The sequence below is a fragment of the Triticum urartu genome, chromosome 6 (genome assembly GCF_003073215.2).
Source record: "Triticum urartu cultivar G1812 chromosome 6, Tu2.1, whole genome shotgun sequence".
Taxonomy (NCBI): domain Eukaryota; kingdom Viridiplantae; phylum Streptophyta; class Magnoliopsida; order Poales; family Poaceae; genus Triticum; species Triticum urartu.
Genome location: NC_053027.1, coordinates 560,062,940 through 560,087,949, shown reverse-complemented (window position 1 = coordinate 560,087,949; position 25,010 = coordinate 560,062,940). Strand labels below are relative to the sequence as shown.

Below are 25,010 nucleotides of genomic sequence, written 5' to 3'. Positions count from 1 at the left end.
TTAAGAAGTTGCTGGACTGCTTTTTGTTTTTGAGGATCAATCACAACCGATGTTGTCTCAACATAGCCGGTCTCAAGCCCGGGTAAAGGAGGAGAGTTGTGATAGGCTGGCGAGCCAACGTAAAAACTAAGCCACTCTTATGAAGATGAAACCCAAAAGATTTTGGGGCGTAACCCTCTCAGCGACGCGCTACATCGGAACCCGGGTGTGGTGGAAAATGGGCAAGGGCCGGGCCGTCACACCCAAGGTGGCGCGCTGTATCTTGATCCGGATACGGTGGCAAGTGAGCGAGGATCGGGTCGTCGCATCCTTAGTGGCGCGCTACATCGGCGCCCGGATGTAGTGGAAAATGGGCAAGGGTCTTCGCATTTGACTCGACGAGTGCGAAGGGTAAGGAAGCTAGCCGAGCCTAGGAGGATTCGCTTAGGTAGCTGGAACGTAGGGTCTCTGACAAGGAATCTTCGGGAGCTAGTTGATGCAGCGGTGAGGAGAGGTGTTGATATCCTTTGCGTCCAAGAAACCAAATGGAGAGGACAGAAGGCGAAGGAGGTGGAGGATACTGGCTTCAAGCTGTGGTACACAGGGACGGCTGCAAATAGAAATGGCGTAGGCATCTTGATCAACAAGAACCTCAAGTATGGAGTGGTAGACGTCAAGAGACGTGGGGACCGGATTATCCTGGTCAAGCTGGTAGTTGAGGACTTGTTTCTCAATGTTATCAGCGGGTATGCCCCGCAAGTAGGCCACAATGAGAACACCAAGAGGGAGTTCTGGGAAGGCCTGGAAGACATGGTTAGGAGTGTACCGATTGGTGAGAAGCTCTTCATAGGAGGAGACCTTAATGGTCATGTGGGTACATCTAACACAGGTTTTGAAGGGGCGCACGGGGGCTTTGGCTATGGCATCAGGAATCAAGAAGGAGAAGATGTCTTAAGCTTTGCTCTAGCCTACAACATGATTGTAGCTAACACCCTCTTTAGAAAGAGAGAATCACATCTGGTGACTTTTAGTAGTGGCCAACACTCTAGCCAGATTGATTTCATCCTCTCGAGAAGAGAAGATAGGCGTGCGTGCCTAGACTGTAAGGTGATACCTGGAGAGAGTGTTGTACCACAGCATAAGCTGGTGGTTGCTGATTTCCGCTTTCGGATTCGTGTCCAGCGGGATAAGCATGCCAAAATCGCTAGAACGAAGTGGTGGAAGCTCAAGGGGGAGGTAGCTCTAGCGTTCAAGGAAAGGGTCATTAAGGAGGGCCCTTGGGAGGAAGGAGGAGACACTAGTAGAAAACGGAGCTTTAGCGCCGGGTCGTAAGGGCCTTTAGTGCCGGTTCTATAACCGGCACTAAAGGGTGGGCACTAAAGGCCCCCCCCTTTAGTACCGGTTCGGCACGAACCGGCGCTAAAGTGCCACCACGTGGCGTGAGCTCGCGCCCAGGTATGGGGGACCTTTAGTACCGGTTGGTGTTACCAACCGGTACTAAAGGTTTTTTTTTGAATTTTTTTTAATTTTTTTTAATTTTTTTGAATTATTTGATGATTTAGTCTCTAATCACCTCTCTTAACTGCTCAAGTGTGGATCACTCATTCCAAATCATCTAACTTCCTGACCGGTCACCCATCCCTCTCACTACTCCAGCCCGAGCACCTTAACTTTCGGGTTCTATTCTCCTTCGTTTTCGAGTCTACACTTGTTGTTTTCCTGACAATAGTAAGATGTCAATCCTATTAACCCTCGGGAGTTTAGCTTGAGCATGAAGTCACACATTTCACCACAGTTTGACCATAGTTTGACCACAGTTTGACCATAGTTTGATCAGATTTGACCAAAATTCAAAAAATTGAAATAATTATTTAGTAACACTAATATTCTTGAATAATTATGTAGTAACATTAATACTTCTTGAATAAGTAGTTTGACCAGATTTAACCAAATTTTTTTAAACAAACTGAAATTTGACCATATCTTTTTTTCCTTTTGGAATTTGAGGATTCTAAAAAAATCCAAACAGGCCATAGGCCGTCTCCATCATTTGCGGATTTTCGTGCTGAATTTTTTGATATATTATACGTTTTTTTCCGACATCGTATGCAAAAGTTATAGCCGTTTTACATTTTCCCTACACTTTTTGCAAAACATGTCCAAATTGTAGTTTTAAAATTTTCCTAACTAGTAGATGTAGTAATATAACTACCTCTCAAAGGATTTTATTTTTTGAAGTTTTTATCATTTTCTTTTGATTTTTTCAGAACTGCAAGGGCGACAGGGGGGGGGGGGGGGGGGTAGAGTTTGAAAATTGCCCCATAGTGCCGGTTTGTGTCACAAACCGGTACTATAGGTCAGACCCCTTTAGTACCGGTTCATGGCGCGAACTGGTACTAAAGGTGATCGTGGGGCCCCGGCCTGACGCCAGCCTGCCACAACCCCTTTGGTACCGGTTCGTGCCACGAACCGGTACTAAAGATTCAACACGAACCGGCATTAATGCAAATCCGTTCGAACCGGCACTAATGGTACCATTAGTACCGGACCAAAATCAAACCGGCACTAATGTGCTTCACGTTTGACCCTTTTTCTACTAGTGAGATGCGAACAATGTGTGGACGAAGATGGCGACTTGCATTCGTAAGGTGGCCTCGGAGGAGCTTGGAGTGTCCAGGGGAAGGAGAAGCGAAGATAAGGATACCTGGTGGTGGAATGATGATGTCCAGAAGGCGATTAAAGAGAAGAAAGATTGCTTCAAACGCCTATACCTGGATAGGAGTGCAGACAACATAGAGAAGTACAAGATGGCGAAGAAGGCCGCAAAGCAAGCTGTTGGTGAAGTAAGGGGTCGGGCATATGAGGACCTCTACCAACGGTTAGGCACGAAGGAAGGTGAAAGGGACATCTATAAGATGGCCAAGATCCGAGAGAGGAAGACAAGGGATATTGGCCAAGTCAAATGCATCAAGGACGGAGCAGGCCAACTCTTGGTGAAGGACGAGGAGATTAAGCATAGATGGCGGGAGTACTTCGACAAGTTGTTCAATGGGGAGAATGAGAGTTCTACCATTGAACTGGACGACTTCTTTGATGAGACCAGCATGCGTTTTGTGCGGCAAATCCAGGAATCTGAGGTCAAGGAGGCTTTAAAAAGGATGAAAGGAGGCAAGGCGGTGGGCCCTGATTGTATCCCCATTGAGGTGTGGAAAGGTCTCGGGGACATAGCGATAGTATGGCTAACCAAGCTTTTCAACCTCATTTTTCGGGCAAACAAGATGCCAGAAGAATGGAGACGGAGTATATTAGTACCAATCTTCAAGAACAAGGGGGATGTTCAGAGTTGTACTAATTACCGTGGAATTAAGCTGATGAGCCATACAATGAAGCTATGGGAGAGAGTCATTGAGCACCGCTTAAGAAGAATGACAAGCGTGACCAAAAATCAGTTTGGTTTCATGCCTGGGAGGTCGACCATGGAAGCCATTTTCTTGGTATGACAACTTATGGAGAGATATAGGGAGCAAAAGAAGGACTTGCATATGGTGTTCATTGACTTGGAGAAGGCCTATGATAAGATACCGCGGAATGTCATGTGGTGGGCCTTGGAGAAACACAAAGTCCCAACAAAGTACATTACCCTCATCAAGGACATGTACGATAATGTTGTGACAAGTGTTCGAACAAGTGATGTCGACACTGATGACTTCCCGATTAAGATAGGACTGCATCAGGGGTCAGCTTTGAGCCCTTATCTTTTTGCGTTGGTGATGGATGAGGTCACAAGGGATATACAAGGAGATATCCCATGGTGTATGCTCTTTGCGGATGATGTGGTGCTAGTTGACGATAGTCGGACGGGGGTAAATAGGAAGTTAGAGTTATGGAGACAAACCTTGAAATCGAAAGGGTTTAGGCTTAGTAGAACTAAAACCGAGTACATGATGTGCGGTTTTAGCACTACTAGGTGTGAGGAGGAGGTTAGCCTTGATGGCCAGGTGGTACCTCAGAAGGACACTTTTCGGTATTTGGAGTCAATGCTGCAGGAGGATGGGGGTATTGATGAAGATGTGAACCATCGAATCAAAGCCAGATGGATGAAGTGGCGCCAAGCTTCTGGCATTCTCTGTGACAAGAGAGTGCCACAAAAGCTAAAAGGCAAGTTCGACAGGACGGCGGTTCGACCCGCAATGTTGTATGGCGCTGAGTGTTGGCCGAGTAAAAGGCGACATGTTCAACAGTTAGGTGTGGCGGAGATGCGTATGTTGAGATGGATGTGTGGACACACGAGGAAGGATCAGTCCGGAATGATGATATACGAGATAGAGTTGGGGTAGCACCAATTGAAGAGAAGCTTGTCCAACATCGTCTGAGATGGTTTGGGCATATTCAGCGCAGGCCTCCAGAATCTCCGGTGCATAGTGGACGGCTAAAGCGTGCGGAGAATGTCAAGAGAGGGCGGGGTAGACCGAATTTGACATGGGAGGAGTCCGTTAAGAGAGACCTGAAGGATTGGAGTATCACCAAAGAGCTAGCTATGAACAGGGGTGCGTGGAAGCTTGCTATCAATGTGCCAGAGCCATGAGTTGGTTGCGAGATCTTATGGGTTTCACCTCTAGTCTACCCCAACTTGTTTGGAACTAAAGGCTTTGTTGTTGTTGTTGTTAATCACAACCGATCGTTCAATACATAAGAATTCAGGAGGATTAATAAGCCAAACATGGCGGCGACAATCTAAAGAAGTGGAGGCTCAAGCTAGATCACGAGCCTCTCAATTCATAGCTCTCTTCTCATGCTTGAATTTTACAGACTCAAATTCTTCAAACTTCTTTTTGATATCCTGGATAACAGTAGCACCTGTACCCAAGTACATTTCCGCCCTTCAGGTGTGAAACAGTGGCTGCGCAATCAGTCGCCACATGAAGAATCTTTTTCAGGTACAAGTCAGAAGCTAGATCAAGGCCCTCATTGAAAGCCAGCACTTGCAAAATTTCTGGGTCAACCTGCCCCTGTACCGCAACCGCTGAAGGTCCAGGAAAAGGCCATGCTCGTCTCGACAGATCGCATCCTCTGTCTTCATTCCTTGCTACTGTTGCATCCCCCATTACTTTCATATGGCCCTGTTGTGGTTGCTTCCAAGTTCTTGCCCTTCTGCCCATATTCACTTCAGGTGCTGCCCTGACCGTTTTATTGGATATGACCCTCCCTGGTATAAGCAGCAGATCGCCTACATATCTCTCCACAAAACTGAAAGTTGACAGCGGTGACTGGAATTCTTGGCTATGACTACAAGATGACTGATGAGCCCTCTGTTGTACAGCAGGCTTATGAGATACAGTCGCTCGCATAAGAACTTGAGTACTTCAAGTGTGTGTTGACAGGAGTTTTTCGTTGCGGATCTCATTGGTACTCTTGATGTTGAAGAGAAGGCGAGAGCAAAGGACACACGTGCTCGAGTTGCTGAGGGAGCTTCTAGTGCCCACATGGTACAGAAGAAGAACTCCTAGCCCAACAAGTTCAAAAACAACAAGAACAAAACTCAGGGCAAAGGCAAGTTTGATACAAAGAACAAGCCATCACATTCTACCAACTTCAAGAAGAATTCTAATAAGAAGGGGAAGGGACTTTGCCATGTCTACGGTGATCCTAATCACTGGGCTCCAAAGTGTCCTAACCGCTTTGAGGAGTGCGAACATGAGAAGAGCGGAAAGTCCGCTAATGTTGTCATCGGTGATACTGATATGAAGGAATCAGGGTACGGTATTTTTCCTACCATCCTTTCAGTATTCCAATCCCCTGATTGGTTAATTGACACCGGTGCCAATGTACATGTTTGTGCTGACGCCTCCATGTTTTCTTCTTACCAGGCAACAGGGACTTCACCCGTGCTGATGGGAAATGGGTCACATGCCATCGTTCGAGGTGTTGGTACGGTCGATCTGAAGTTTACTTCGGGGAAGACCATGCGTCTGAAGAACGTTCATCATGTGCCGTCCATCAATAAAAATCTCGTTAGCGGTTCCTGTTTATGTCGAGATGGTTTTAAGTTGGTTTTCGAATCCAATATAGTTGTAATTTCTAAGTATGGACAATTTGTTGGAAAAGGCTATGAGAGCGGAGGCTTGTTCCGCCTGTCTTTGTCAGATATTTGCACTAAAGTTATTAATAATGTTTTCCACAACAATGAGTCTGATATTTGGCATTCACGACTTTGTCACATTAACTTTGGTTGCATGACGCGGCTAGCCAATATGAATTTAATTCTGAAAATCTCTATTGTCAAAGGCTCTAAGTGCCAAGTATGTGTGCAAGCTAAGCAACCTCGCAAGTCCCATAAGACTGCAGAGGCAAGAGACTTGGCGCCACTAGAGCTTATACATTCTGATCTTTGTGAGATGAATGGCGTGTTGACAAAAGGTGGAAAGAGATACTTCATGATGTTGATTGATGACTCCACTAGATATTGTTATGTGTATCTTCTGAAATCAAAAGATGAGGCTTTGACTTTCTTCAAAAACTATAAAGTTGAGGCAGAGAACCAACTTGATCGGAAAATTAAACGGTTTAAGTCCGACCGTGGTGGAGAGTATTTTTTCAATGAATTTGATCTATTTTGTGCGTAACATGGTATAATCCATGAGAGGACGCCTCCCTACTCACCCTAGTCAAATGGGGTAGCCGAAAGAAAGAATCGAACTCTAACTGATATGGTTAACACCATGTTAGACACTTCGGGTCTATCCAAGGAATGGTGTGGGGGGGGGGCGCTAATGACTGCGTGTCATGTCTTAAACCGAGTTCCCACAAAGCATAAGACCATGACTCCATTTGAGGAATGGGAAAGGAAAATGTTGAAACTATCTTACCTACGTACTTGGGGTTGTTTGGCGAAAGTCAATATACCAATTTCCAAGAAGCACAAGCTTGGACCAAAAACCGTGGATTGTGTTCTTCTGGGCTATGCTTTTCATAGCATCGGCTATAGATTTTTGATAATAAAATCTGAGGTATCCGGCATGCATGTTGGTACGATTATGGAGTCGAATGATGCAACTTTCTTTAAGGACATATTTCCTATGAAGGATATGTCGAGTTCATCAAATCAGGAGATACCTACTCCATCTCGTGAGGAATTCACTGTAATTCCTGAACCCATCATTGCGATGGAACATGTCGAGAATCCTGTTGAGGGTGACAATGGAACTCCTGTGAGCAGTAAGAGACAGAGGACTGCAAAGTCTTTTGGTGATGATTTCATTGTGTACCTCGTGGATGACACACACATGACTATTTCATAAGCCTATGCATCTCCTGATGCTGACTACTGGAAGGAAGCTGTACGTAGCGAGATGGATTCCATCTTAGCTAACGGTACCTGGGAGATCACTGACCGTCCTTATGGGTGCAAACCTGTAGGATGTAAGTGGGTGTTCAAGAAAAAGCTTAGACCCGATGGTACGATTGAAAAGTACAAGGCACGGCTTGTGGCCAAGAGTTATACCCAGAAAGAAGGTGAAGACTTCTTTGATACTTACTCACCCGTGGCTAGACTGACCACAATTCGGGTGCTACTATCACTGGCTGCCTCACATGGTCTTCTCGTTCATCAAATGGATGTTAAGACAGTTTTCCTCAATGGAGAGTTGAAGGAGGAAATTTACATGGATCAGCCAGATGGTTTTGTAGTACCTGGTCAGGAAGGAAAGGTGTGCAAGTTATTAAAGTCTTTATATGGCCTTAAACAAGCTCCTAAAGAGTGGCATGAGAAGTTCAAAAGAACACTAACTGCTGCCGGCTTTGTAGTAAACGATGGTGACAGGTGCGTGTACTATCGCTATCGTGGGGGCGAAGGAGTTATTCTTTCTCTGTATGTCGACGACATATTGATCTTTGGAACCAAACTTGATTTAATCAAGGAGGTTAAGGATCTCTTATCTCGCTGTTTTGAGATGAAGGATCTAGGAGTAGCTGATGTTATCTTAAACATCAAGCTGTTGAGAGATGAGAATGGTGGGATCACACTGCTTCAGTCTCACTATGTGAAAAAGGTCTTGAGTCATTTTGGGTATAGCGACTACACGCCTTCTCCAACTCCATATGATGCTGGTGTGTTGCTTTGAAAGAACCGACGGATTGTTAGAGATCAACTGAGGTATTCTCAGATTATTGGCTCGCTTATGTATTTGGGGAGTGCCACGAGGCCTGACATCTCTTTTGCTGTGAGCAAGCTGAATCAGTTTGTGTCAAAACCGGGAGATGATCATTGGCATGCGCTTGAGGGAGTTATGCGCTATTTGAAAGGCACAGTGAGCTATGTGATTCACTACATCGGGTATGCAAGGGTACTGGAGGGTTATAGTGACTCAAACTGGATATCTGATGCTGATGAGATTAAGGCCACAAGTGGTTATGTTTTTAGACTTGGTGGTGGGGTTGTTTTCTGAAAGTCTTGCAAGCAGACCATCTTAACGAGGTCAACTATGGAAGCAGAACTCACAACATTAGACACTGCCACTGTTGAAGCAGAGTGGCTTCGTGAGCTCTTGATGAACTTACCTATGGTTGAAAAACCAATACCCTCTATCCTGATGAACTGTAATAATCAAACTGTGATCGTCAAGATAAACAGTTCTAAGGACAATATGAAGTCCTCAAGACATGTGAAGAGGAGACTAAAATCTGTCAGAAAATTGAGGAACTCCAGAGTTATTACGTTGGATTATATCCAAACGTCAAAAAACTTAGCAGATCCCTTCACAAAGGGTCTATCACGTAACGTGATAGATAATGCATCGATGAAGATGGGCTTGAGACCCACCGCATGAGTTGTCCATAGTGGTAACCCACTCTATGTGATCGGAGATTCCGTGAAGTAGAAGTGGGAGACAAGCTGTTGGTCAGCTGGGAGGAGAGTATCCCTATATTACCTATCCCACTCCGTGAAGATGCAATACTCTCCTGATCTGCATGGCAGGTTGATACTTATCTTAATGTGTTCCAAGTGGCTTATTTGGGTAAGCAGAGATGTTGTCATGCAGAACATCTTCCGAGGAACACACCTATATGAGTTTGACTGTTAACATCGCAGTATGTGAGAATTGTGTGTTCTCTAATAAATTCATGAAAAGGCCCTGGAGTATGACGTATACGCTCCACCCGCGGGGAAGCCTTGCGGCAGCCCAGTATCGGTCAAGAATTTGTGTGAAACTAGTCTCGCAGAAAACTTGTAGTTTAAGGCATAGTCCACTATTCAAGTTGTGATCTAGTGTAGCATAAATCTCTAAGTGGAAGTTCAACTTCACAGTCTCCACTAAGCACCGGTATATAAACAATGTTTTGGAACTAAATGATGAGATGTGCCAATGAGACTTTGTGGGGGATTGTTGAAATTTTGCTAGTAGGCCTTTGACCCAAAGCCCAACTAAAATTCTGAAATTCTCTTGGCCCATTCATGCACACATGTGAGTGGAGTGAGTGAGACTAAAGTTTAGTCTCACTCCGGAAGTTGAGAGAGAGTTGCACCTCTTTATAAGGTGAGCTCTTCTACCACTTGTATGAGCATGAGAAGAGGAGACCTACACACGCGCTCCTCCTCCTCGTTCGCCTCGTCACGACGCGCCGCGGGTTGCGGGATTGAGCCGAGCCGAAGACAGAGCTATGCACGTTGTCTATATTTTTGTTGCTCGGGAAAAATTAATGAGTCATTAGTTAATAATTAATGGACGCGTTAATTACTGAATCGTTTCCGATTCTTTTTGATCGTGACGACTTGACGTGGGTTTTAGGGTTTTCTGTTTCCGAAGACTAGTAAAATAGGCGGATTCTGGAACCCCAAGGATTCAACGGTATATGGATATGGAAAATATAAGATTTTCGATCCTAGCGTGAAAAGGCGGGGAACAGATACCCAATAGGATATAGGATCCTTGGGAGGAACTTTTGGTAATGGCTACTCCGACGACCTACCCGGCCCGCACTATATAGTCAGACAGACGTCTACCCTAGCCGCCGCCGCTTCGTATGGTTTCTCACCACCGTTCCAGATCATTGCGCTGCCAAGCAAGTCTTCTCCATCCCTCCTTTCGTCGTGCACCGGGAGAAGGGACAGCAGACCTCCGGAACCCCGCCTTTCGTGATCCTGTACGGGAGAGGGGTGATCAGGTTTTTGGGGAGTGCACTCACGCGACTGCTGGCAGCGACGACTTCGCAAACGACGACTTCTTCCCCGACCTCGGCAACCTCATCCTCGACGACGTGGGCGACAACGTCAACGCCGGCGATGCTGCACCCGCTGCACCGTATGTTATTTTATCCTTCTTGTTCGAGGTCGTGGTAAAATTCATGTTTCTAGTATGTGCCCTAGATGTGATCTGTTCATCTACTATGCTAGTTCACATAATTAGTTTAATCTCTGCTATTGCTGTCATGATCTATTTCCTATTTATTCGGATTAAAACTCGTAATAATTTGCTCATTTTCCAACACTATGAGCCCACCATATCGACCATAGCGTTAACAGTACCCTAACAAACCCTTGTTCTGCTGGATTGCCCTAATCCCTAAACCCTAACGACCATAGTGTTACCAGTACCCTGACAAACTCTTCTTCTGCTCGACTGTTTTTTTTTGAAGAAACTTTTCTGCTGGACTGCTTTTTTTAGGTGACTCTGCTGGACTGCTTGGAGGTTGTTTCTTCCAGTAGGCTCTGGGCCTTGGCCTGCAAGAAGCCTGTGCCGTACAAAGATGAGGTAGATATCAACAAACCCACACGCAGTCTCCCCTAAAAAAACACCCCCACACGCAGTCTGATAACGCGTATCTTCGAGAGGCAAATAGCCAACAGTTACCTTAGGGAGCTCCTGCAAGCGTCATTTTTTGGCCCGTAAGCGCGGAAAAAAATTATATGAGACCAGGTCTCACGGTTAGCAGGTGAGACCCGTCCTGATGGATGACACGTGACATTCACAAATCATAAAGCATCTAATCTCTCTCTCCCTTGATTTTAAGTAAGGGGTGGGGGATGCTTTGAGATTTGTGAATGCCACGTGTCATCCATCAGGATGGGTCTCGCGTGAGACCTGGTCTCATAGAATTCTTTTCCCGTAAGCGCCAGGTGTTTCGTCCGGCCATCGCCATGTTTCCCGTACTGAACGCTTGCTTTGGATATACTTTTTTTACGCGTTCTCATGTTTTTGATGTTTTTTTGGCTTTTAGGGTTTTGCCTTGTTTTTCTAGGTTTTCTCAAAAAAAATTACTTAACACAGCTGTGCTTCTTGAATAAATAAATAAAATTGTGCTTTCATGAAAAGCACAACCCATGCTTATGTGCTTCTGAGAAGCATAGCCTGTGCTTTCACGAGAAGCACATCATTGCTTCTCGAAAAGGGAAAAGCACAACTTTCACGAGAAGCACAACTTTTCCTCTGCGAGAAGCACAATTTACGCTTCCCCCCAAAAGTGAAAACATTCCGTGCTTCAGGGTTTTGGTTTTTCTCTTCTAGTTTTGTTTCGGTTTCCGTTTTTTCAGATTTTGTTTTTATGGTATTCGCTTTTTTGGTTTCAGGTTTACCTTTTGATTTTCTTTTACAGAAAAGTTTGTCAAAACTTATAAACATGAGATCTAGTTCTAAAGATCTTGACATAAGAAATTCAACAGTGAAAACAATTCAATATTTGAACACATGGTTCAAGAGATAAAATGTTTTGAATAATGAATCTGTGAAAAAAAAACTCTTTAGGTTGTGACCAGTTGTCAGTACATAAGAAAATGGGAAAGTGACTTTTGTTAGTGATAATTCTTAACTAGTAATTTTCGAATCTTCGGTGCCTTTAGTGCCACTAGTTAATGGTACGTGGCGCCTAAGAGCATCTCCAGCCGCCTTCCCGAGTGCCATCCCCAGGCGCCTTTTCTTCTGCCGGCGAGCTAAAAATGGCAAAAAAAAGGCCCAGCCATGCCCCCCAAGCCCCACCCAGACCTCAAAAAGGTGCCGGCGAACCCAGGCCACACCCAACGCGCTGGGGGGCTGCTGGGGGGGCCAGCGGAAGCAACAGCCAATCATATTCCTCCACGTATCATTTTTTCTGGCCCACTCATTCACTTTTTGCCTGGCGACTGTCTTGGGGGCACCAACGGCTGGGAAACCGTCCTCGCGTTTCATCTGGCGAAGGTGTTTTGCCCCCCAGGACGTACTATTTTTGGCCCGACGATTGTCCTAGGGGGCTCCAACGGCTGGAGATGCTCTAAGTACCATTGTGATGGAGAAGCTGGTCTTGGTGTTTTGGAAGCTTCCAGTTTGTTTTGGGAAGCTTTTGGAAGCTTCCGGATAGTTTTATTTTCCGTTTTGGTTTTCCTAATTGGTTTTTTGTGTTCGGTTTTGAGCGCTTTTTTGTTCTTTTTTCAAACCCCTGATTTTTTTATATTTTGCGATTTTTTTTTCAAATTAGTGAACTTATTAAAGGCACAGTTCTTTTTCATGTTTTTTAATACTCTCTCCATTCCAAAATATAGCGCGCCCGCGCTTTCTGAGGTCCAACTTTGACCGTAAATTTAACAACGAGACCAACTGCGGCGGGAGAAAAAATTATATAATTGAAAACTTCTTTCGAATACGAATTCACTGATATAATTTTTGCTCCCGCCGCAATCGGTCTTGGTAGTTAAATTTACGGTCAAAGTTGAAGCACGTGGATAGAGGAAGCACTACATTGTGGAATGGAGGGAGTATGATTTATAAATTCATGATATTTTTCAAACTCGTGTTTTTTCAAATTCATGAATTTTTAAAACATCGTATGAACTTTTTTCAAATTCATGAATTTTTTATTTTCATATTTTTCTCAAACTCACGATAATTTCAGATTTTATAATTTTTCTAGAAAGTCAACGGTCAACTGGCTGCTGATCAATGGGCGGCCCTTAGTTAATTGGAACTGAGCAGAAAAGGAAACCGAGCGAGCTGCTCGCCCCGTTTATCGGGCCGGCCCACGAGCAGGCGGCTCGTGGGCGCGCTCTGTGTACAACTTGGCGCAAAAGGCGCCAATTAGGAAAGGCCCTGTTTGGGAAAATAGGGTCCTCAAACGAAGTTCAGTTGAACACTCAGAAAAAAAAAAGAGTGAATGAAGCAGTTCTTAATTGTGAAAAAAATGAATGAAACAGTATAATTTCTCCCAAATGAAGGAATTCCCCAGCGCAGGGTCGCCGAGGAACCGGCTCCTCTACCGTGCCGCTGGGCACGGCAGAGTGCCGTGCCTTCTTAGGGCATGTACAATGGTTGATAAGATAGTCTTATCTTAAGTTTTGCATGTAAATTAGAGATGACAAAAAAACATGTCTACAATGGGTCATCTCTTAGCCTTATCTTCAATAATTAATTGTTCCTAAAAATATGGTGAGACAAATTGTGCTAAGAGATCATCTCTTATCTTCTCTTAAATAAAATAAGACAAGCTTTCTCTTATGATTTCTCTCTCCTCCACCTCATCATTTATCCTATGTGACACTCTTAAGATAGAACCATTGTACATGCCCTTAGTTCTTACGCACCACCAGCGTGCACATTGATATGGGCCACAAAGGCTTACCTCCTGCCCGAAAGTCTATCTTAACTAGCCCAGACGTTCAGCTGATGCATCATGCTTTCCTCCAAAAAAAAACTGATGCATCACGCGGCTGCACAGGTAGAAAGAAAAAATAACTATTTTCCTACCTATTTCCTAACCCCTAAATAAACTATTGCCCCTATAAAATACTAATTTATTATTATTGTCTCAAAATACTAATTACCTATTAATTAATATTTTTGGGAGGACCTATTAATTAATTAATATACACGAGCAACATTTAAAAAATAAAAATGAACTCATATTAGCTAACATGTTTGCCCATACATGTACTAAATTTCTACAACTAATTTTCATAAAAAATGGTTTCTTAATTTATTTTATTTTTATCAGTTTTATTGGTATATTTTTATTTTGGTGGATTCGTTTTTTTTTTCATGCTACTTGTGTAACTACATCATGTCCACCGATCGCACGCTCACAGTCACAAGTTCGTCGGCCGTGCACAACTCTATGTTCACCAATCTTTCATAGGTGCCAATAAGGGTAGTGGAATTATTTTACCCGTGAGGTTGAGTGCTGCTAAAACATGTTAGGGAGGGTCAAAAGATTATTTTAAAACATGTCTGACAAACATGACTGCCGCCGAGGGTCTCTCCTTGCTCCTCCCTTGCCGTCGTCAGGGGGTGCAGCCAGGCGAAGCCTGGTCGTCGCCTGCTGTTGTGGGGCCTCTCTTTCTTCCTCGCGTGGGCGCCGATGCTTCTCTACATCCCCGGGCTCCATGGTGGTGGTGGTGGGTACCCTCTCGGTCGTGTAGGCGGCGAGAGGTGTATCGGCGGGTGGCTCGGGCGTTTGCTCTTCTCATCGACACTGGTGACGCCCTAATCCGGACCTGTGGTGTTGGGCTCGTCACGCTTGTCCTGGAGACCTCATGGTGGCGCGGGTGGCTCGACATTGTATGGGAGCTGCCCCTCCATCTTGTATCATTCGACCATGTACTCTATTTGGGTGTTGCTTTATATATAAAGTGGGACGAAAGCCTATTTCAATACAAACATATTGGCTAAAAGAATTTTTTTAATAAATCATTGAGACAAAATAATACAAATAAAACCATTTTTATAATATGAGTTCGTTTTCATTTTGCGCATGTTGCTCATGTATATTAACTAATAGGTAATTAGTCTTTTGAGACAATAATAGTAAATTAGTATTTTGTAGGGGAAATAGTATTTTTTTAGGGGTTCAAAAATAGTTAATTAGTTTTTTAGCAACGGAAATCACCAATTGGTTTTTTTAGTTGACGGAAATTGTTTTTTTTAGAATCAAGGAAATCGTTAATTAGTTGACTTGTGCAGCCGCGTGATGCATCGGGTGAACGGCTGGGCTTGTTAAGATAGATTTTATAGCCAGGAGGGAGGCCTTTTTTTTAGAGATGGAGTGAGGCCTTTCTGGCCCATACCTAGTGCAGTTTTCCTATTTGGGCTTGTGTTCTACGCAAGGCTTTATCTTGATATGGATGGAAGCGGAGCTGAGCCAAATGGTCCTCAGTTTTTTTTTTGTTTTTTTTGGAAAAGGTAATGGTCCTCAATGGTAGTAGTAGCACTGCAATGGGAAAAATACAAAGGAGAACCTGAGTATCATCGCGCCCTATACGTTAAAAAAAAGTAATTCAAAAGAAGTTCAAAAAATCCTGATACTTTTCTGGTATCAAACATGGTCAAGTATTGTAGTCCTATAAAAAGATTCGTTAGAGAGAATTTCGTTGTATTATGGGTTGAAGATTCGGCAAAAAACGCTATATTATCGTCATAAACTTGTCTTTTTATCCCTCAAGACAATAGAAATCATTCCTGTCCAAACTTTTTATACAAGTACAACACCTAATCATGCTGATTTCAAAAAAGATTTAAATTTTTTTGAATTACTAAACTTTTTGGCGCATATAGGATGCGCCGGAACCGAGAGCACAAAGTTCACGTCCCACTACAATGGTCCCTCCTATTTTCTCGCTGTCACCTCCCTGTATGTATACATGCATAAGGGCATCTTCATTGCTGGGCGCCTACGTAGACGCTTATGAATGAAAAGATAATTCTCATAAAACAGGAAATAAGCTTAGCGCTTTCTGACCCAACGGCAAGCGCTAATGAGGGGCGCTAATTAATCACAGAACTAGTAGAAAAACCAATCGCTACATGCATGGCTGTGGGAAAAAAAAGGCAAAGCGCTCGCCTCCAGCTTTTGCGTCGCTGCTAGGTTAGACGCTAGGATTTTGTAGTCTAACTGCCGATCGAACAGGATATTTATCCTAGCGCCCGGCATTGTAGATGCCCTAAAGTACAGCAAACCCTTCTCTCTGGGCACAAATTCTTACTCTGCACCCGATCGATCATTGGTGCCGCCTTCAATTCGACCTGCAATGGAGCAGAAGATTATCTCGAGCGGCGGCAGCAGCAGCATTTCACTAGTCATGCTGTATGCTGACCTCGGGTCGGATCGGCTCTCCCGGCTGCGTCCGAGGCTGGCAAACCTGGAGCGCATCAATGCCCGCCCGCCTGGCAGCCTCCGCCTCTGCCCCGGTGCATGCCGGAGCCACGCCGCCCAATCCCGCGCGTCTGCCTCACCGCCAGGGTCCATCAAATTGCCATGAGCCATGAGTGTACCATGGAAAAGAATATGGGCATCAATGCCTGCGTCTGGACGCGCACGGCACGACCATCCATCTGCCTTCGCTGCACGCACGGTCAAGTACGCAGGCAGGAGGAGTAAAACTTGACGCGGTTTCGGTGCTTGCAATGCAACCTCTGCTCATCTCTTCCATGCGTCAATAATGCAGTGCAGAGCGCGAGTAAGATCTCGCGCGGTTTCGGTGCTTGCAACCACCTCTGCTCGCCTCCTCTCATCCTCCCATCCTTAGTACTCCACTAACGACATGGGTACTCCTGTAGTAGTACTACCTATTGAATTCATTCTCCAGTTAACTCGTTCAAAAGTCCGAACCAATGAAAAAAGGATGATAACATATTTCAAAGCTACAGTACTTTGTTTGCTTCAACGCCGTGGTTGGTCGCGCGTTTGCACAGTAGTACTCTCGCTTAGTTCGTTGGCTTGTCTTGGTCCCATGCATCAATGCATGAACGAGCGTGTCTTTTTCACGCATGGTGGCGGCATTCGTCGCATCGCATTGCATGCATGCATTTATCATGATCTGACGCCCAAGTCAAACGAGCGCAACGTACGGGACACGCACACAGTGCACCACACCACACGAATCACTATTTTAAACCTTGAACTCGTAGAGCTTGTCCGAACTGAACCCTGACGTCTAAATCCCTGAAATCGGCACCCTCACCTTTTTTATCCCAGTTAATATCAACCTTGAATTTGTTTGGCGCATCGGGAAAATATCAATCCCGCCCAGGATCAAAGTCTAGTATCGCTGACGTCCATGCTCCACATGTCGTATACATCCTCAATCCCCTCCGCTGCATCTGAAATCAGCGCTGGTCCAGCCTCTGCCTCACCCACTTCCTCCTCAACTGCGCCACTGCCGGCCGCCAATGGCGCCTCGACGTTGCCGAATTAACCAGAGAGGTGCACGACGAGCGCGTACATCGCTGTACGGGCCTGCTCGACTTCGTGCTCGAGTCCTCGGTAATCACATCAGTTGGCGACTACGTGCTGCGGCGCGCCATGAACCTGGTGACCAAGGTGCTCGGGTTCTTCCTTGAGACGTGTCTGGCATGCTCTCGGCGGCGGCATGCCGGCGGAGCACGACAAGATGAGGGTGCGGTTCCATCTCACCAGGGGAGAGCTCACGAGGGACCTTGTGCACTTGTACATGCACGTGCGCGAACTGCATCTTGATTGTGAGGAACAAAGCTCGGAGCTGGTTCCGCCGTAGGACGATGACCGTGTCAGCGCATGCCACCATGGGCAATTACGCACAGCCTCAAGACGCCGAGTCGTCGCCGAGTACTCTGCGGCGAACACTATTGTGCAAAGCTGACTCGCACGATTTTGGTATTCTAGCGTATTCACGTAAGCTGACTTTGAAGCAGGTGGACATGTGGATGGATTTTCCATGAGCTAGCTAACGTACGTAATGACTTACACGCCGGCTAGCTTGATCGATCTGTACCGGCGGAACTCAGCTAGCTGCCGTTCAATGGACGCGCGAGTACGCCCGAGAGCACGGCCTCTGACTCGGCTTCGGCATCTCGGCGGGTGTCGGAGCATGCCGTGGAGTTTGCCATGGATCGCAGTGCTGGCTGTTGCAGCATCGCTCGGCGAGCTCGGCGCGATAGCCGAGGGGAAGAAGATGGATATGGCTTGCAGTGAACCTGTAATCCTGCCCGGGATTGCAGTTTTCCAGTGCGACAAACAGGTCTAGGATCGGTGTAGGTTGATTTTGACCGGGATCAGAGAGGTGAGGGTATCGATTTCAGGGATTAAAAGGTTGAGGTCCGATTCCGACCAGCTCTACGAGTTTAAGGTTTAAAACAGACTTTACTCGAATCAAAACAAGCCAAGCACGCGGGCTTGACTTCATATGGAAGTTACGCATGTCGTGTTCGTGATGAGGTTGCTGGCTATTATTGGCTCTCTCGGTCGATCCGTCCGTCCGTCCTTGGCTAGCTGGCCACTGGCTACAAAGGCCTACAGATGAGATGAGCTAGTCAACCGGCGTTAATATGGTCTCTGGGATTAGCTCAAACGCCCAATAATTTGCTAGCAGCTGGATGGTCGATCGACAAGGTACGTACACTCCAGATCGGTCGCCAGCTAATTAAGCTAGCTACAGATCGGCATCAACGTACGGCTCGACAGACAGACATACGCAACCAATGCCCTTCAAAGTTCGAACTTGAATGCATGCATGCCAATATATGGAGTATGTATATATATGACCATGCATAAGCTGGTCCGGCCCTGCCTCGCCTCCCAAGGATTGATGGATGGGAGTAGATCAGATCGGTCGATGCGTTGCGTCGAGCAACGCCATCAATGCGCGCGCTGGAACAAGACCTAGCTTAGCTAGAGCAGCGGCTACCTGCCCCGGCCGCCGGCCGGCCCAAGTTGCAAGCAAGGAAAGAAGATCGTTGGGAGCACAAGGCACAATCCCACAAGTACAAGCCAAGTGCGTGTGTGCGTGCATGCATGCACGGGCCGGAGATGGGAAAAAGGGAGGGGAGGAAAAGGCAGCGCAACCGCCGGTTGGCCGGGCGGACAGCGCCGCGAGGCCGCCCTTTTCCGGCCGCCCATGTTGCGGTTCCGCCGCCAAGCCAACGGTCCGGCATTGATCACCACCGCGCTCCTCACCAAGCAAAGGCGAGGACGGTTCGGGGATGCGCAGGGCCGGAGCGGGGGGATGTGATCGCGTCCCGGCTTTCCATTCCACGTGAGGCAAAGCACATCCGGGCGCCAACTTTTTTCGGTTTTTCAGTTGCGGAAACGCGCGACCAACCACGACGGCGCCACGCCGCTTTACGGTGGGTGCGCGGATGCTGGCCGGGGCCGGATCGATGTGCGGGCGGCCACTTGCGGTGTCCAGGCCATGGCCATCAATCCTCACCTGCAGGGACCCCGTGCATGCAGCCGTAAATGCAGCGGCCAGAATTATCCATGGAGGTATATATGGTCACGCACCGTGCGCAGGCTTGGCGGGGAATTTCAGTGTGCTCCCCAAAAACTGACTGCTTCTCTTCAGTGGTGGCCACATTTCCTTCCTTCATATACAAGCATATCAGACAATGATCCTCCTACGTGTCTGTGGCCTGCACCAGCACGAAACCGGAAGAAACATCACGCGGCAATCTCAATTTGTACGCGCGAGTTATGTCCTGCTGGAGTACAACAATTTGCATTTGCAGCTATCTCTATTCAGATTTTCATGCTACAGTGCCTGCTGGTGGGGTGCTATGGCCTGGACGAAGTTAGAGCATGGTTAATTGTATAGCCAGCTGTTGGTTATATGGTCTTGCCACATCATCCGTAGCCAACCTTATAGCCGGCAACTACAATAGTTGAATATAGATATGTATTTTTTTATGCATGGCCCACCTTCATCTCTCACACAACATGCCTAAGAGCACGTGTTGCAGTCGGCTGTTAATCAGTAGTCCGTTTTTCTTCTCTCTCCTCCAACTCATCTAAAATATAATATTTAAAGACTTACAGCCTGCCTACGTCATCCTATTATATTTGCTCTTTTAGGGGTGCAAGCACAGCATGCCCGATCGAGCTGACTCGCGCTACCAGATTGCTGCAGCGAATTGAAACGCCAACCGGCCGGTGGTATCCAGCAAAGGCAAAGGGAGATATAGCCTGCCCAAAAGCATCTGGGAACTGAAAGGGGCCTCAAACAACCTGCATTTTATCAAACTGATTGACATGAAAAAAAGGTAGTCCCTCCGACCCAAATAAGTGCCACTCTTTTTTTCTCGAAACGAAAGCATAAGTTGTGCCTCATCCATAAATTAAGGGGGATCTAGGTCGTCAGGCGAGGGGCTAGTTTTTTTTTGAAACCTAGGTCGCCGAATCTAGTCATGGGCAAGTTTTTTTTTAAACCTAGGCCGCCGAATCTAGTCGTTGGGCAAGGGGCTAGGGTTTTGATCTGGCATAAGTGACCAGTCGAATTGGAAAGGAAGGTGTCGCTACCGAAGACAAAGGTCTGGCCTGGCGTAAAGGACGCGCTAGCGCAGACTTGGTCGTCGATCTGAAACTCCATCGAATCACGGTGACAATGCAGCGGGAGCTGCATGGGCCACCAATGATGGAGTCAATTCTGGTGAATCTCATGTAAGGGGTCCCTATATGGTAGACCGGAGACTATGCTGACAACGGCATGAGGTTTTCCCCTGGTTCGGGCTCTCTCAAAGAGATAATACCCTACGTCGTGGAAGTATTTGTATTGATTTGGGTGGAGTACAAAGTACAAGTGATCTACCATGAGATTGCCTATTTCCGTCCGTTGGAGATATGCCCTAGAGGCAATGATGTATGATGATATTTCATATGTGTTTATGAATAAAGATAGTCCTTGGACATTATCAATGATGTGTATCAATAAATACATGACTTGTTTGTGGGACTATGCATTGTATGATGACTGTCCTAAAAGGTCCCTATTCGAAAGAGCTGTGTGGACGCGCAGTCGAATAGACTAGCATATGACAGGGTCGATGGCTTGGTCTCACTAGCCATGGAGCATTAGATTCTAATCGGATACTATGGACTTGGAAGGATCTCGTTGGATAGACCCAACTAAGAGATGCAACGATTTGTCATATGTGAGTCTCTCGTACAACATACGTTATATGTCCTAAGACTTGAGCTGGCGCATGCACTCGGACTGGTGACAAACCTGCTTTGGGTCGATCAAATGCTACTCCGTGACTTGGTAGTTACAAAGGTAGGTTTTGGGTCCAGACCCATGCTGCAAAACATGGCCGAGCAAGATATGATTTGCCCCTCCGATTAAGAGAGATATACGTTGGGCCCCTCGTGTGATCCAACCAAGATAAGCTTGGCCATGCGACAGGGATTATGAGATAATTCGGTTTGTGGTCGGCATCACTAGAACGAGAAAGAGGTCAGACTAGCACAAGGATGACAGACTCGTCTTGAGCCCGACAACATATATCGTGTGGCAAAGGAACATAAGTATGATATACAGGTTCGCCTAACCAACTTCATCGGACACTTGAAGTCAGCATGCTTTGCTACCTAGAGGCCGCTACCGACTAGCTGAATCGGATGTGATCTGACTCACGACCAACTGAACGAGAACCTAAGGGGTCGCGCGCTTAAGGAAATGAACCTATGAGGTTGGATCCGATTCCACGAGTCAGGTGTGATCCTACTCGCACTCGTATCCAGGCCGTATAGACTTTGGGCTTTAGGATCCGTGTGAGGCCAAGTGTTGAGCCCACGATGGATGACTATATAAAGTGGAGGTGCGGCACACTCATTGGGTTGATCACTTTGGCGCTGTCACTAGTGCTTTGCATGTGTTGCGAATAGCCACCTCCACTCGCCGTCGGTCGTGTGACCGAACCTAGCAGTCTGCCGCACGATGTTTCTCCTGCACACACGGATACCGTTAGAGGTGGTGCACCAGCGCCGCTTCGGCGAACCTGTTCATGGGATCCGATCGGCTACGTGGGAGATCGACGAGGAGGAGACGACTCCGGAGACGGGCTGCCCCAACTCTACTTCCGCTGCATGGCACTGCGTGTCTAGTGGTAATGATCTGTGATCCATCTCCCATAGCATGTTCTTGGTTGTTCTGCGCGTAGAAATTTTTTAATTTGCAGTTGACGCACCCTACCATAGAACCCAACACCGCCTACGAGTCCCACCCCTTTGTTTATATAGATATCAGAGGGTCTAAGGCCTCTTTTGGTTCATAGGATAGGATTATCATAGGAATAGGAATCTTATAGGAAATGAGATGACATGTATCTCAAATCCTATGAGTAAGAATAGGAAACAAGATGTCATTTGGTTGACACCAAAGAAAATTTTCCATTGAGTCTAGGATCTTTTTTATTTTCCTATGAAATGTGGAGGATAGGAACCAATCCTATGTAGGAATAGGAATCCATTCCTATGAACCAAATGGCTCTAAAGGAAAAAAAAAAGAAGGAAATATGCCCTAGAGGCAATAATAAAGTTATTATTTATTTCCTTATTTCATGATAAATGTTTATTATTCATGCTAGAATTGTATTAACCGGAAACATAATACATGTGTGAATACATAGACAAATAGAGTGTCACTAGTATGCCTCTACTTGACTAGCTCGTTAATCGAAGATGGTTATGTTTCCTAACCATAAACAAAAGAGTTGTTATTTGATTAACGGGATCACATCATTAGGAGAATGATGTGATTGACATGACCCATTCCATTAGCTTAGCACCCGATCGTTTAGTATGTTGCTATTGCTTTCTTCATGACTTATACATGTTCCTATGACTATGAGATTATGTAACTCCCGTTTGCCGGAGGAACACTTTGTGTGCTACCAAACGTCACAACGTAACTGGGTGATTATAAAGGAGCTTTACAGGTGTCTCCAAAGGTAAATGTTGGGTTGGCGTATTTCGAGATTAGGATTTGTCACTCCGATTGTCGGAGAGGTATCTCTGGGCCCTCTCGGTAATGCACATCACTTAAAGCCTTGCAAGCATTGCAACTAATGAGTTAGTTGCGGGATGATGTATTACAGAACGAGTAAAGAGACTTGCCGGTAACGAGATTGAACTAGGTATTGAGATACCGACGATCGAATCTCGGGCAAGTAACATACCGATGACAAAGGGAACAACGTATGTTGTTATGCGGTCTGACCGATAAAGATCTTCGTAGAATATGTAGGAGCCAATATGGGCATCCAGGTCCCGCTATTGGTTATTGACCGGAGACATGTCTCGGTCATGTCTGCATTGTTCTCGAACCCGTAGGGTCCGCACGCTTAAGGTTACGATGACAGTTATATTATGAGTTTATGCATTTTGATGTACCGAAGGTTGTTCGGAGTCCCGGATGTGATCACAGACATGACGAGGAGTCTCGAAATGGTCGAGAAATAAAGATTGATATATTGGAAGCCTATGTTTGGATATCGGAAGTGTTCCGGGTGAAATCGGGATTTTACCGGAGTACCGGGAGGTTACCGGAACCCCCTGGGGAGCTAGATGGGCCTTAATGGGTCTTGGTGGAAAAGAGAAGAGGCAGCCCATAGTGGGCCGCGTGCCCCTCCCCTCCCTTGGTCCGAATTGGACAAGGAGAGGGGGCCGGCCCCTCTCTCTCTTTTCCCCCCTCCGCGAGTCCTATTCCAACTAGGATTGGGGGGGGGGGGAATCCTACTCCCAGAGGGAGTAGGACTCTCCTGGCGCGCCCTATGTGGCCGGCCAGCCTCCCCCCTTTGGTCCTTTATATACTGAGGCAGAGGCACCCTAGAGACACACAAGTTGATCTTCATGATCGTTCCTTAGCCGTGTGCGGTGCCCCCTTCCACCATAGTCCACCTCGATCATATTGTAGCGGTGCTTAGGCGAAGCCCTACAGCAGTAGTACATCAAGATCGTCACCACGCCGTCGTGCTGACGGAACTCTTCCCCGACACTTTGCTGGATCGGAGTCCGGGGATCGTCATCGAGCTGAACGTGTGCTAAAACTCGGAGGTGCCGTAGTTTCGGTGCTTGATCGGTCGGGCCGTGAAGACGTACGACTACATCAACCAAACGCTTCCGTTGTCGATCTACAAGGGTACGTAGATCACACTCTCCCCTCTCGTTGCTATACATCACCATGATCTTGCGTGTGCGTAGGAATTTTTTTGAAATTACTACGAAACCCAACAAAAAATCCTATAAGAATCTTATCCTCTAGAATTCCTATGAAATTCCTCTAAACCAAAGGAGGCCTAAGATTACAGATGAGTTGGCCACATATAGGGTAATCATGTCGTAGGCGATCTCTAAGTCTTGGAGTACGTGCCAAGTCTCCGAGAAGCTTCCTTCTTCGTGCCATGGGCCATCTGGAGATGACTTACTGGTGAACCGCCACAAGGAGTCGTCAGCCCAGCCAACCTGGGTGGAAGACGACGCGGTGACTACCCTCTGGTCCAGGACACCATGTGAGGGCGGGGTGTTATGCGAAAAAAAATTAAGCGGGAATGAAGGCGAGGAAGGGTTGGTGGAAAAATTAAGCGGGAATGATGGCGGGAAACATTTGGCCAAAAAAATGACTGAAAACCCTCAATTAGTTAAGAATAGGTACGAAACGGCAGGACATGGAAGTGCAATAAGAAAAGGGAACTCTTCAGATCCGGCGCACCGACTGAAACTTCGGCCGGCTCCTGCCTCATCACGCGGAACACAACACGCATATATAGCAACTTTTCCCCGATGTGGGCCCATGCATTTTATCCATCCTCTCCCCCGTCGTGCCCCCGCAGTCTGCGTGCGCCCACGAGCCGCGCCCCCGAGCTCCGTCGCCCCGCGCCCCGCCGCCTCGCCGGCCGGTCGCCGGAGGGCTGCGCGCACCCGCGAGCCGCGCCCCCGAGCTCCGTCGCCCCGCGCCCCGCCGCCTCGCTGGCCGGTCGCGGGAGGGCTGCGCGCACCCGCGAGCCGCGCCCCCGAGCTCCGTCGCCCCATGCCCCGCCGCCTCGCCGGCCGGTCGCCGGATGGTGCCGCCACCGTTGGGTCTCGACCCCGTCCACCACTATTTTTCCAGCTACTCAGAGCGCCGACGGCGAGAATCAACGGGACGAGCCACTACCTCGAACGGCAGCCATGGCGGCGGAGCAGATAGATGCTACAACCGGCTGGGGAGGGAGCTGCAATCGCATACTGGTTTTGGTGGAACCAGTAACGGGTGGCCGCGCGGACGTACTGGTACTGCAGCTGCAAACGGCAATGCTCGTGCTACAACCATGAATGCAAAAAGCTACATC

At 46.9% G+C, this 25,010-nt stretch overlaps 2 protein-coding genes across 2 annotated transcripts; both read left to right on the top strand.

The window, feature by feature from the left end:
• Positions 1–123: 123 nt before the first annotated feature.
• Positions 124–2,283, top strand: LOC125517021 (craniofacial development protein 2-like; the record flags this gene model as incomplete). The annotated part of the gene is made up of 2 exons (XM_048682251.1): positions 124–1,226; positions 2,247–2,283. Coding segments are annotated over 2 exons (1,140 nt in total), but the record flags the coding sequence as incomplete, so codon positions are not given.
• Positions 2,284–2,563: 280 nt separating this feature from the next.
• On the top strand, positions 2,564–16,192 carry LOC125517020. Its single transcript, XM_048682250.1, has 3 exons — positions 2,564–3,240; positions 15,489–15,564; positions 15,841–16,192. Exons 1-3 carry the CDS (start codon positions 2,607–2,609, stop codon positions 16,190–16,192), a joined length of 1,062 nt encoding a protein of 353 aa, XP_048538207.1. The 5' UTR covers positions 2,564–2,606.
• Positions 16,193–25,010: the final 8,818 nt, after the last annotated feature.

Coding starts and splice junctions, on each gene's coding strand:
- LOC125517020 (XM_048682250.1), top strand. CDS start 2,607: ATGGCGACTTGCATTCGTAAGGTGGCCTCGGAGGAGCTTGGAGTGTCC. Junction 3,241..15,488: donor AACCAAGCTTTTCAACCTCA/TTTTTCGGGCAA, acceptor TGGCGCATATAG/GATGCGCCGGAACCGAGAGC. Junction 15,565..15,840: donor TTTCTCGCTGTCACCTCCCT/GTATGTATACAT, acceptor CCGATCGAACAG/GATATTTATCCTAGCGCCCG.